The 14681-nt window shown below is 36.0% G+C and overlaps 1 protein-coding gene across 1 annotated transcript in view; it reads right to left on the reverse strand.

The window, feature by feature from the left end:
• Positions 1-14681, reverse strand: part of STT3B (STT3 oligosaccharyltransferase complex catalytic subunit B) — a 74784-nt gene that overhangs the window by 27294 nt on the left and 32809 nt on the right. Inside the window, exons 3-5 of the mRNA XM_079794791.1 lie at positions 14236-14523; positions 7668-7733; positions 5635-5734 (exon numbers count right to left, since the gene is read on the reverse strand). Of these exons, the coding sequence (XP_079650917.1) occupies positions 5635-5734; positions 7668-7733; positions 14236-14523 (454 nt within the window). The remainder of the gene's footprint in view (positions 1-5634; positions 5735-7667; positions 7734-14235; positions 14524-14681) is intronic.

Raw genomic sequence — 14681 nt, forward strand, 5'->3', positions numbered from 1 at the left:
AACCTTCAGGGCAAACCAGCTGGCCCCCACCCGTGCACCAGGCCTCTATCCTCCTATCTAATAAAAGAGTAATATGCAGATTGACCATCAATCCAATACACAATATGGCTGCCCCCATGTAGACACAAGATGGCCAGCAGGGGATGGCAGTTGGGAGGCACCAAGCCTGCAAGGGAGGGCAGTTGGAGGCAATCAACCCTGCAGGGGATGGCAATTAGGGGTGACCAGGCCGGCAGAGGAGGGAAGTTGGGGCAAACAGGCTGGCAGGGGAGCAGTTAGACATCAATTAGGCTGGCATGGGAGTGGTTAGGGGGTGATCAGGCTGGTAGGCAGAAGCGATTTAGGGGCAATCAGGAAGGCAGGTAGGCGAGCAGTTGGGAGCCAGCAGTCCTGGATTTTGAGAGGGATGTCCGACTGCCCGTAGGGATCAGGCCTAAACGGGCAGTCGGACATCCCTTGAGGGGCCCCAGACTGGAGAGGGTGCAGGCTGGGCTGAGGGACACAACCCCCCAAGCACGAATTTCGTGCACCGGGCCTCTAGTTGTTTATAACACAAAACATGATTTAAGTGTTTGCCTCTGTTGTTGATAAAGTTATGAAGGAATAGCCAGACAAGACAGAAAGAGTTCCAGAGGCTGAAAGAGGTAAAGACTGGGGGAATAAAATCTCTAGTGAACCAATTTGCTTGAATTTCCTCAAAAATAATATCGTAGAATTAGACAAACTAAATTCTAGCACTTCCCACTTTTATATCCTAGAATTTTTACAAGCAATTTTTAAAGTTTGTTGTGTAAGTTAATCTAGCATTAAGTATGTTTTGCTTATAGCTGCCAACTATAAATACGATTCCTAAAGTTTATGGCTTTACTTTCAATTCACTCAATACTAGGATTTTCTTTATTCACAAGCTATATAATCTTAGAATTTGTGCAAAATTAACACTTTACTCTTTCAATGATGATTCCTAGCATATGTTACCATAAAAATATCTTTCAGGTATAATATGAAAAGTGATTTTAAAAATATATTTTATTTGATTTCAGAAGGGAGGAGAGAGAGGGAGAGAAACATCAATGATAAGAGAGAATATTTGATTGCCTGCCTCCTGCACAACCCCCATTGGGGATCAATCCCACAACCCAGGCATGTACCCTGACTGGGAATCGAACCGTGACCTCCCAGGTCATAGGTAGACACTCAACCACTGAGCTACCACAGCTGGGCTAAAAAGTGATTTTTTTACTCTCCTTACTCAAATTAACTCACTAGAGAAAACATGGACAATAACAAACAAACTGCTTCAGTAACATTTAAAAACCATTTATCAATACAAGAAACTAATTTCTTCCTTCTTAAATTATCATTCTAATTTAGTTAATGAGACACATAAACCATAAGAAGAAAAATCATATTTTGATAAATGAAAAAGCAGGTGTAATTCATTCTGAATTTAATACATGCTCATTGTAGAAAATTTAGAAAGTAGAGAAAAATATGAAGAAAATCACTAGTAATCCTTGCTATGTTTTTTGTTAACATTTTTCTATATCATTATATACTAAAACAGATTGTATTTAATGGCACCATAATACTTTGATATGACAACACTACATTTTCAGTGTAATTTATAAATTATAATCTTCCTATTGGACATTTAAGCTATTTTCACAATTATACATAACACCACAGTGAACATCCTAAATGACTTCATATCTTTAATAATATATTCTTATGACATAAAGTATGATAAACCTTTATCAAATTAGAAAGGTTAAAATCATTTTACATTCCATCAGTGTTATGTGATACCTGTAAAACCAGTCTTTCTATAAATGCAAAATAAGGCCTGGGTATTCTTCCTTTGTGTGAAAACATCAGAATCCTATTTGTAACGTAATTTTGTAAAATTTATTTCCCAATTCAACAAGTCCAAACTATATTTTCACAAAATAATTTAACTTTATAATCACACCCCAATTTCATCAAGTAGATAGGCTTCTTACCACCTTATATCTCAACTTTCTTTACACCTTGGCTTCCCATTCCTACCATACACATCCACATTAACGCCCATGCTCCTCCTTTTCCACATGAACAAATTAACAGTTTTCCTTGGCTTAATAACTGAGTCTAAAGACACGTGCAAAAAAATTTACTCAAAGGGAAAGTATATTTTTTCTGTAATTATTTCAAATAATTCATTTTTACTTCACTTAATTTGATTCTTAGAACCCAATCAAACTTTTGGTTAATATAATTATGAGTTTGCCATCTAGCAATCCTTTTTTATCTAAATACTAGGAGCCCGTTGCACGAAGTTTCGTGCAATAGACTTTTCCTTCACCTGGCTGCCGGCACCAGTTATCCGCCAGCAGCAGTTTTCCTCTGGCCACCCGCGATCGGAGCGCCTCCCGCCAGCACGATCGGCCACCCCGAGAGGAACTCCAATCGGGAGGTGCTCCGATCGGGCGGGTGGCCAGAGGAAAACTGCTGCTGGCGGAAAACTGGCGCCAGCAGCCACGCAATCGGCCACCCCGAGTTCCACCACCAGCGTCTTCCGCAGCGCCAGCCGTTTAAGCCCACAGGAGGAGCGGGGGGGGGGGGGGGGGGGGGGGGGGGGGTCGGGGACTCACGAGTCCCCGCCCCTCCCCTCCTACCGCCAGCCAATTGGCCACCCTGAGTCCCGCCCCCCGCGCCTCCAGCCGGCCCAATCGTGGGCATAGCGGAGTGATGGTAATTTGCATATTACCATTTTATTAGGTATGATGATTTCTGCTCATGAGGAGGAATAACTACAGACCAGGATGTTGTGTGTTAAAAATCAAGAGGACAGCCCTAGCCGGTTTGGCTCGGTGGATAGAGCGTCAGCCTGCGGACTGAAGGGTCCCAGGTTCGATTCTGGTCAAGGGCATGTACCTTTGTTGCGGGCACATCCCCATTGGGGGGTGTGCAGGAGGCAGCTGATCGATGTTTTTCTCTCTCATAGATGTTTCTAACTATCTCTCTCCCTTCCTCTCTGTAAAAAACCAGTAAGATATATTTTTTAAAAAAATCAGAGGACAAACTATATACAAACACTTGGTAATGCTTCCATATTTTTCAGGACCATTAAGTTAGGTTAAATTTAACTTAAATCCTGATATATTCAGGATGAAGGAAGAGAAACATTTGATCTGTGCCATCACTTCCTACCCATTTAAAAGTAAACTCTATGAAAGAGCATAAAAACAAACTAAAATACCCTTATTTACATGAGTGGAGTAAGAGAGAGAAGAAAGGAGATTGGGGTAGAGAATTTGAACACTATGAAATTATCTGAGACATTTACTAATCTAATTTTATACACATATCTAACATCCCTAAACCATTTTCTCTTCCCTCTGAAAAGAAGAAAAACTCTCAAGAGCCAGTATTAACACCATGCTTTTCTAACCCACCAAATAAAGGTTTCGTCTCAATTCTCATGCTACTACATCTTAGTGCTAACACTCCAGGGGAGCTGAACACTGCTCATGTTTTAAACCAGTGATGGCGAACCTCTGACAGGCGTGTCAGTGCCATTTCTGATGACAAGCGGCCCCTGAGGCGGCCGCATGCCAAGGATGAAACATTTATGTTATTTAAACTATAAAAATCGCGAAATAATGTTTTTTCCTCAAAGTGACACACTACCCGAGTTATGCTCAGTTTTTTGGCGAAGTTTGACACACCAAGCTCAAAGGTTGCCCATCACTGTTTTAAACTTTTATTACGTAGACCTTCCATTTGACCTCTTCAACAACGTTCCTTATTTGGCTACCTTTGACTTTCCCTTTGGCTCTTCCCCTCTTCCTAATTCATTTGCATTTCACAAAAGTGTATCCCTCAATCTTCTCTCCACTGTATTCCCCCTATAATTTTCAGGACCCCAAAATTTCTTAATTAAACATACCCTAACCTTAACCCTCCCTATAACCAACCATTTAACCTAAAAACCTTTTTTCCTTCTGTAGTTCTAAAAAAAAAAAGCTGAAAAGTACAGTTTAATCTACAATTCTCCTTTCTAGATCCCAATAACAAGTTATGGTGTTTTCAGGATAGAGAGACCTAATAGGTTGATGTATTTCAACTGTAAGGTATTTATATACTAGGCACATAGTTATAGTGATTTTTAGCATTATGGGCTGTGGAGACAAAAATCTAAGTTCCATTACTAGCTACAAAATCTTCAGGAAATTATGGTGTCTTGTTTCCTCGTCTGTAAAACGAAGATAGTAACAATGCCTACCCACACAGTGTGTTTATGAAGATTAATGAGTTAAATTCATGTAAAGAACTTAGGACAGTTGTGATGAATAATAAGAACTAAACATCTATTAATTATGCCAGTGGTGATTGTTATAAGGTACACTGAAATGGCTATAAATATACTAGAATTTTTTATAATTGATATAATGCTCAGTAAATTTCACCCTTTTAAAATATACCATTGGTTTTATTATATTCACAAAGTTGTATACTATCACCACTACCTATTTCCAGAACATGTCCTCATCCCATAAACAAATACCATACCCATTCAGTCATTCCTCCACTCCCTAAGCCCCTGCCAACCACTAAATCTACTTTCTCTCTCTGGATTTGCCTATTCTGGACCTAGTAGTGGAATCACTGGATCATATGATAACTTTGTGATTAAGTTTTTGAGGAACTGACAAACTACTATGTTTTTTAATCATGCTAATGAGCTTTTATATCTTTGTTACTGTTTTCCAAAAATATTATTATAATGAAATTGCATTATTTTACTGATATATTGGTTTTCAATCACAACTTCTCTGATTAATTCAACCCATAAGAATTTTCTGTCTCTATTACAGAAAATGAACTCTAAAGACTTGAGACACCATTGATCACTAAGCATCTAATTCAAGAATGTTTTAAAAACTGTAGACTAAATGAAGATAGCTATGGTCTGAATGTTTGTGCCCCACCCCCAATTCATATATTGAAAACCTAATGCCCAAGGTTTTCAATATATGAAGGCATTAGAAGGTGGGAGATGATTACGGCAGGAAGGATCCAGGGATTAGTGCCCTTTTGATAGAGGCCCCAAGAGAGTTAGCACATCCCTTTCACCATGTGAGGGCAAAGCACATGACCATTCTGGTGCTTCAATCTTGGACCCTCCAGCCAGATTGTGAAAAGTAAATTCTTGTTGTTTACAAGCTACCTAGTCTGTGGTATTTTTTTACGGCAGCCCAAATGAACTAAGTCTGTTGAATATTATATAGAAAGGGCTTTTAAAAGTTTAAACTGTTTACTTAGAAGATGCTCCATCTTTTCTAGTAAGCTGGATTTGAATAATATGTATATGTGGATGATTTTCATGACAGAAATGCTCATTCCCCCAATTTTTTAAAAAAAATTAATGACAAATATTAAATCTAGACTAATTTCTATAAAAACTCATCAAGAAGTTGGTAACAACACAGGTAAAATGCCTAACCCTCATTATAAGTACAAAAAGCGAAATTAAAATTATTTTTACCTTCTCATTGCTAATACTGGCCTAAGAAAAAGTCTGTACAATGAAAATAATGTATATGAAACACCTCTTAAAAGCAGAAAGATTTCAAAAGTCAAATCACTTACCTATGTAGACTCTTTTGCTGTACCTCTGCATCAGTAATAACACGAATACATGCAGTGGAATAAGGTTGATAATAAACACATAACCACCCCAAGCAGAGACCTATGGGTAAATAAGTTAAATAATTTGTTTGCTTTTTTTTAATAGGTAAGTTTTGTCATAATAATCAAAGCATACAGTAAACAAATATATTTAGCAATTTTCAGAGATGCTTAAAAATTGAGCATATAACTTAAAACCACAAATAACTTATTTCTTCTTACTTTTATTGATAATTAAATAACACAATACTATAAATCCAAAATGCTTTCCTACATTCACTTGAAAAATGGTCAAATTAAATTAAAGTTAAAGAGAATGTTGAGAACATTATAACTTGTGAATTGAAAGTAAAAGGATTGTCACGAAATAAGGACTTTCAGGATATAGATCATAAACATTTAAAAGAAAAAAACCTATTTACTTCCCCCATTTTTGCATGATAAATATATTCAAGAAACTTTACTGAGAATATAAACAAGACTATTAGCAGCAGTCAACAACTCAGCTAAAGGGAATACTCAAATGATCTGGATATACTTGTAATCCTCAAAATAAAGGTGTTGCCTAGGGTATAAATTATTTCCTATACAAATCAAGATACCATTTTAATGTTTGGCCGACATCACAAAATTAGAATAAGTCTATTTAATCAGAATAACTGAGTATGTTTTAGTGTAAATTTATAAAGATCCTAAAGATAATGTTTATTCTCAACCAATAGAATTAATTTTTTAAGTACATTCAATAATAGGAAATAGGGTCTTATCAAGATAAAAGTTTTTGGATGTGCTCTAATAGTAGTAATTAAAAGTTTGAAAAAGCCATGTATAGCAATGGCTTATAGTCTTAAGACTATATGTTAACATATATTTTAACAATGCTGCTCTTGTCTACAATATTTCAGAACCACTTATAAGGAACTGTCTTCAGTTTATTGTTTCAGTCACATGCTACCTTTTTTTTTCCCCAGCAAAAAGAATGTTACTCTGAGCACCTAACTGAAGGATTCCTGATTATTTCCAAAATTTAAGTCTTAACTTGAAAGAGGTTTACTATTACTGAGTATAATTACACAGAATGTGTCCCAGGCTTTAACCACTTTAAAAGGGGTACAGATAATTTGGATGCAAAAATCCTGACATTTGTTTAAAAACAAACAAAAAAAAAGGTACCTAACTTTATCATTAATTTTCAGGCATAAAACTGCTAAACAGGTTGTGCTGTGAAAAAGAAAGACAGGAGAATGAAAAGGTAATACTGAACCCCAATCTTAAGTAATCTATTGAAAAAATAGGTAGTTTACAGGTTAACCTAGAGCAGTGGTTCTCAACCTTTCTAATGCCACGACCCTTTAATACAGTTCCTCATGTTGTGGCGACCCCAAACCATAAAATTATTTTCGTTGCTACTTCATAACTGTAATTTTGCTACCGTTATGAATCATAATGTAAATATCTGTGTTTTCCGATGGTCTTAGGCGACCCTGCTAGCGGTTCTGTAGAGCCTAAGACCATCGGAAAACACAGATATTTATATTACGATTCATAACAGTAGCAAAATTACAGTTATGAAGTAGCAACGAAAATAATTTTATGGTTGGGGGTCACCACAACATGAGGAACTGTATTAAAGGGTTGCGGCATTAGAAAGGTTGAGAACCACTGACCTAGAGGATGTTACCATTATTTAGGTTGAGTTGTATATTTAAAAAGTAAGACTTTTGTTTCATTCGCTGCAAATATTGTATTTGAGAGGTTGAGTATTAGCCCTCCCCACTAAAGCAAAAGTCCATATGGGCCCTGGGGAGAGGGGTAAAGGAAGAGAATGGGAGTAATGAAAGAGTATACATTAAACAAAATTAAGATCCTAAAGATTTCAGGAGAAACAAAGTGGAGAACTAGCCCTTGATGAAACGAAAAATGAAGAGGAGGAACTGGTCTAACGTCTAAAAAGATTTATTAGAACTCATGTAGTTTCAAATATAATATCTTACCATATAGAAATACGATAAGCAGCAGCACACTGTCCAAAAAACAGAACCAGTTTTTACAGATTTTACCTAAAAACAAAAAAAACCTGATGTAATAAATGTTAACATATGCTCCTGCTGAATAAAAAAATGTTTAGTAAGCATGTATTACAAAAAGCCAAAGTTATTTTTAAAATGTACTAAGGTTATTCAGATCCACTTAATATATGCATTTATAACATTCGGCAGCAGTCAGACATTTTAAAAATAGCTTTGATTTTATTTCTAGCTATTTAGTTTTCAGTAAAAAAAATCATCTCAAAGGAACAAATTATATATTTCCATTTGTTACATTTTTATATTAAAATTATTAATATCAAATTGAGATTTTAACTAAAGAATAAAATTATTCAGTAAATCTTTATTTCCATATTGTTGATTTGCTTAACCTTAATATGTAACTTCACATTTGAATGTGATCATCTCAAGTATAATTCTAATTATGAGCATCCATTTTGGAAAACTTTTCATTATCTAGAAATTTTCAAATACTATAATCAATATCTTCAAGAAACTATTATATTCCTAAAATAGTTTCTAAACAGCCTAATAATATAACAGTAAAATTCTCAATTACTCTGAACTGGGAAGACAACTTGCAGTAAACAAAGGCTCAAAATGTTGACCAATTTCTACCTAGTGACTTAAAAATTAATCAAAGAAATAATTCCCAGGTAAGAGTTTATATATTCATCTGAAAAAGCAAAATGTATTAGCAACTTCAGAAAAGCAATTTTATTTATTTTTGCCATGCCCTCACTCTTCTTTGCTTTTATAAAAAAATCTTTATTGTTGAAAGTATTACATATGTCCCCCTTTTTCCACCATCGATCTCTTCTAGCAACCATTCCCCACCCCAGGCCTTCACCACCCTACTGTCTGTGTCCATGGGTTATGCATATATGCATACAAATTCTTTGGTTGATCCCACCCACCCTCCCCCGCCTTCCCTCTGAGATTCCACAGTCTATTCCATGCTTTTCTGTCTCTTAATCTGTTTTGTAAGCAGAAAACTAAATTTTAAATTTCAGAAACACAAGGCTCTAAATACTCATGCCAAGAGCAAAGGGTCATTTTTTTTAAGACGAATCATGTGAATGTTCTAAAGAAATTAAGTCCCATTACAAGCAATTATGTATTAAAAGATTCATTGCCATGCCTGATAAGAAGTTCAATTTTAACATTATTCTATAGAGCTCATTTAAAGGAATTCTTTTCTTTTAAAATGGGCCTCTATTATGCTACTACATTAAAGCAAAGAACAGGTAACATTCAATCAGTAGAGCCTCCCATCCACGGTTTTGCTTTCTAAGGTTTCAATTACCTGAAGTCAACCACAGTATAAAGATATTAAATGGGAAATTCCGGAAATAAACAATTCATAAGTTTTAAATTTAGTGTCATTCAGAATTGTGATGAAATCTTGTGCTGTCCCCCTTCATCCTACCTAGATATGAATCATCCCTTTGTCCAGTGTCTCCACAACTGTATGCTATCTGCTCATTAGTCACTTAGAGCCATCTTGGTTATCAGATCAACTGTCTCTGTATTGCAGTGTTTATGTTCATGTAACCCTTATTTTACTTAAAAATGACCTCAAAGCACAAGTGTAGTGATGCTGGCAATTCTTATATGCCAAAGAAAAGCTGTGGAATGCTTTCATTAAGGGAAAAGGTAGAAGTCCTTGATTCAATAAAGGGGGGAAAAAAACATAAGCTGAGGCTGCTAAAATTTACAGTAAGAACAAATATTCTATCATGAAATTGTAAAGGAAAAAGAAATTCATTCTTGTTTTGCTGTTGTACCTCAAACTACAAAATTCACAGCCACAGTGCGTAAGTGCTCAGTTAAGATAGTAAAGGCTATAAATTTATATGTGGAAAATTTTTGGAGACTTTTCAAAAATTAAATCTTTGAGAGACCACATTCACATACCTTTTATTACAATATATTGTTATAATTGTTCTATTTTATCATTGCTGTTGTTAATCTCTTACTATGCCTAATTTATGAACCAAACTTTATCATAGATATGTATGTATAGTAAAAAACATAGTAAATACAGGGTTTGCTACCACCCACCATTTCAAGCATCCACTGGGAGTCTTAATATATGTCCCCTGTGGGTAAGGGGGGGGGGGGACTACTGTCATCAACACAGTATAGTATTGGTGAAAGAACAAAGATCAATGAAACAGAACAGAGAGAGCCCACAAGAAGTCCCACACAAACAGTCAACTGACCTTTGACAAAGGTGCAAAGGCAATTCAATAGAGAAAGAATAGTCTTTTCAACAAAATGGTGCTAGAACAACTAGACACGTACATGCAAAGAAGTGAATCTGAACACAGACCTCATTATACGCCACAAAAATTAAAGCAAAATGGATCACAGACCTAAATGTATAGCACAAAACTATAAAACTTTTAGAAAACAACATAGGAAAAAATCTGGGTATCCTTGGTCTGATGATGGTTTATTTTTTATGATACAACACCAAATGTATGATCCATGAAAAGTAAGTTGATAACTGGGACCTATTAAACAGAGTACATAGAGAATATTTCCATTGTCACAGAAAATTGTATTGGAAAACATTCCTCTAGATCTACAAACATGTGTTCAGGTTTAGAGTATTAAAAGACTTAAATTCTGCTTGTGCTTTGAATGTGGAAAACTAAAAAGGTCATTTTCACCATAATGAGAGAAAAAAGTCTAAACAATATGTTTTCTTAAGCTTATTATAAAGTTAGTTACAAGGCAAACAATTATGCAAGTGCTAGAATAAGGATCTAGACAAAAGGGAAGCCAGCACTCACAAGCTCTTTTCCATGGGCCTCCACCAGGTTGTCATACTAAGATGACAATTCTCGCCCTAACCGGTTTGGCTCAGTGGATAGAGCATCGGCCTGTGGACTGAAGGGTCCCAGGTTCGATTCCGGTCAAGGGCATGTACCTTGGTTGCGGGCACATCCCCAGTAGGAGGTGTGCAGGAGGCAGCTGATCAATGTTTCTCTATCATTGATGTTTCTAACTCTCTATCCTTCTCCCTTTCTCTCTGTAAAAATCAAAAAAAAAAAAAAAAAAAAAAAAGATGACAATTCTCCCCAAACTCATCTATAGATAATGTACTCCCAATAAAAATTCCAGTTGGCTTTTTGGGTAGATGTTGACAAACCAATTCAAAAATTTATATAAAGCAAAAGACTAGGAAGAGTAAAAAAAAAAAAAAAAAAAGTCTGAAAAAGAGGAACAAAGTTGAATTACTCATGCTACTGGATTTCAAGTGTTTTTATAAACTAATAAACACAACCTAGTGTATTGTCATAGGATAGATACTTAACAGGTCAAAAACAGTAGAGAAGAATTGCCAAACAGACCCAATGTATATTGACAACTGATCTTAACAAGGCTACTAAAGTAAATAAATCAATGGAGAAAGAACTGTCTTTTCAACAATGGGTGTTGGGTCAACAGGATATCCAAATCCAAAAACAGAGAACCCTAATCCTTTTATTGCACCACAGGCCATAATCAACTCAAAATGGATCACAGATCTTAATGTAAAACCTAAAACTACTCAATTTCTAGAGAAAGTGTTTGTGATGTTGGGTTATACACAGACTTCTGACAATATACCAAAAAAATATATATATATGAATTGAACTTCATCAAAATTAAACATTTCAGCTCTTAGAAAGATACCATTAAAAAAATAAAAAGACAAGCCACAGACTGGGAGAAAATGTTTGCACAACACACATCTGACAAAAGACTTATTTCTAAAATATACAAAGAAGTTTTACAACTCAATAATAAGAAAACAAATAACCCAACTGAAACATAGCCAAAGGGTTGAACAGATGGAAAACACGCACATGAAACTATGCTCAATTTATCAGTCACTGGGGAAAAGCATATTATAACCATGGGATACTGTTACATACTTACTAGAATGGCTAAAAATTAATAAATTTTAACATCCCATTCATTGGTGAAGCAAGTAAATGTAACTCCACATACTCTGATAGAGAGGATGCCAAATGACATAGCCACTGTGGAAAACGGGCAGCTTTTTGTAAAATTAAAAATGTACTTATGTAAACTGACAATCCCACACCCAGGCATTTATCTAAGAGTAATACTAATATATGTCAATATGAAGAATAGCATGCAAATAATTAAAGCTGCTTTACTCACAACTGTCAAAAGCTAGAAAACAAAATAACTCTATATAGTACATCCATGCAACAGAATACTACTCAGCAATAAAAAGTAGCAGACTACTAAAACATGCAATAACATGGATGACTCTCAACTTACCATGCTAACTAAAGTAGGCTAGACACAAAGGGTTAGCCCTTACTGTTTGATTATGGGGCATTCTGAAAAAGAAACTCCCAAATACAGTACATATAGACAGAAATCAAATCTCCGGCTGTGAGAAATATGGGTGAAGGAAAGTACTGAATATAAAGGCACAGAACAAAACATTTTAAAAAACCACCACCAACAACAAAAACTATATGAGGCAAGATGATAAGCACTGCTCCAAGTACTATTTTATCTCTATTAGCTCTGTTTTTGGTTAATAGTAACAACAGAACAAACATGTGCTCATCACTTTCCGTGTTCCCACAATATTCTATACCCTTACAAGCATTAACTTATTTAAATCATATCAGGTAGGTACTAATATTCCATTTTATAGTTGATAAAATACACATTAGGGTGGTTTAAACACCCTCAGTGGTAGCATTTAAACAAAAAGGAACCAAACCATGGCAGATTGGCTACAAAGATTGTTCTCTTAAAACCTGATGGAAAAAAAGGTTAGAATCTCTAAAGAACACATAACAAAAAATGTCCATCAACAGTGCTTTGAAAATAATGTGATGACAAAAAGTGCATCTTTTAAAAACATATACCTTGTAAAAGAGTTTAAGCAGTGGTTTAAAAACACACCATCCACATAGAAAATTATTAAGGAAATAATGACCTTAAATGTTACATTGGACCAGATGCACTTAACATTTATAAAACATTTCATCCCAAAACAGCAGAATGCACATTTTTTAAAGTGCACACAGTACATTTTCCAGGATAGATAAAACTAGGCACAAAACATAAATCCTCAATAAATTCAAGAAGATTGAAATCATATCAAGTATCTTTTCCAACCACATTGGCATGAAACCAGAAATCAACTACAGGGGGGAAAAATGGAAAAAAACACAAATTCATGGAGAATAAATAACATGCTACAAAACCACCAATGGATTAAAGAAGAAATTAAAGAGTAAATAAAAAACTACCTTGAGACAAATGAAAATGAAAACACAACATTTCAAAATTGTGTGATGCAGCAAAAGCATGTTCTAAAAGGAAAGATCATAGTTTCACAGGCCTACCACAAGAAATAAGAAAAATCCGAAATAAGCAATCTAACTTTACATCTAAAGAAACTAGAAAAACAACAAAACCCAAAGTAAACAGAATAATTAAGATCAGAGCCAAAATAAATGAAATAGAAATTTAAAAGCCCAATAGAAAAGGTCAATGAAACTCAGCTGGTTCTTTGAAAAGGTTAATAAAATTAAAAAATCTTCAACAACATATTAGCAAATCAAACCCAACAATCTATCTTCTTCTTCTATATATATAAAAGCCTAAGTGACCGGTGCAACTGAACGACCAGTCGACCAGTCACTATGACGCACACTGACCATCAGGGGGCAGACGCTCAACACAGGAGCTGCTCCCTAGTGGTCAGTGCGCTCCCACAGTGGAAGTGCTGCTCAGTTTACCAACCCATCCCAGTGGCCCACCAGCCCGGCGGCAGCCACTCACTCCCTCATTAGTCCTGCAGGTCCAATCTCCGGAGAAGAAGCCAGGCACCAATGGACCAGTGCCGCCAGCTTCCTGGAAGTAGGCCTCGGGCACCGCGGCCACTTCCCCTCCTTAGATGCTCCGCAAGGAAGAAACAATATAAAACGGCCACCAGGTGGCTACCGACAACTGGCACGAATGTCAGCAGGACGGATCCAGATCCCAGGCTGGCAAGGGCGTCCCACCTGCGGGAGGGCTGATCGTGTCCCAGACTCCCTGACCCCCAACCCCCTTAGGAACCCACCCGTGCACAAATTTGTGCACCGGGCCTCTAGTATATACTAATTATATACCATGATCAAGTTAGATTTATCCCAGGTATAAAAATCTGGTTCAACATTTGAAAGTAATTAATGAAATCCATGATATCAAAAGGTCAAAGGAAAAAGGTCATGTATCTATATCAATAGGTACAAAAAAAGCATTTAACCAAATAACATCCATTTGGACATCCCTGGAGGGCTCCTGGACTGCGAGAGGGCGCAGTCTGGGCTGAGGGACTACCCCCTCCCACCCTCCCGAGTGCACAAATTTCATGCAACGGGTCTCTAGTAATTGATAAAAGACAAATGTGTACAACCTACAGCATTTCAGCAGAAAGTTCATAAGTATTAATGGTAACAATAAATTACATGTTACTTACCCATAAGTAATATGTGAACTGAAGTGCAAAAATAGCAATGCCTTCGTTATCAAAGGATCCAGCTACTGACCGAGAAATGTAACCTGGTACAATAGCAATAAAACAAGCAGCTAAAAGTCCTGCTCCTTGGTTCCAAAGTTCTCTGGTGAGCAGGAAAGTAGATATAGAGGTAAGGCCGCTAAAAGTTGGTGCAAGGAATACACATACATCTCTTATGTGAACTGTTATGTTCAATGTATTTAAAATCCAGTGGATAAGGCCAGCTGTTATCATCAACCCTGGGTAAACCTAGGAAGAAAAAAATAGAAAATTTAATTACATATAAAATGAGGTAGCTGAAAACACTAACATAAGTTCTTTCCTTTATTATTATATATTGTTTAAAGTAAGTTTGAGAATATCTCAAAACAGTTTTCCTTCCTCACATACTTCAAAATTAAATGTAC

Source organism: Cnephaeus nilssonii, assembly GCF_951640355.1.
Source record: "Cnephaeus nilssonii genome assembly, chromosome: 17".
In the NCBI taxonomy this organism is placed as follows: Eukaryota; Metazoa; Chordata; class Mammalia; order Chiroptera; family Vespertilionidae; genus Cnephaeus; species Cnephaeus nilssonii.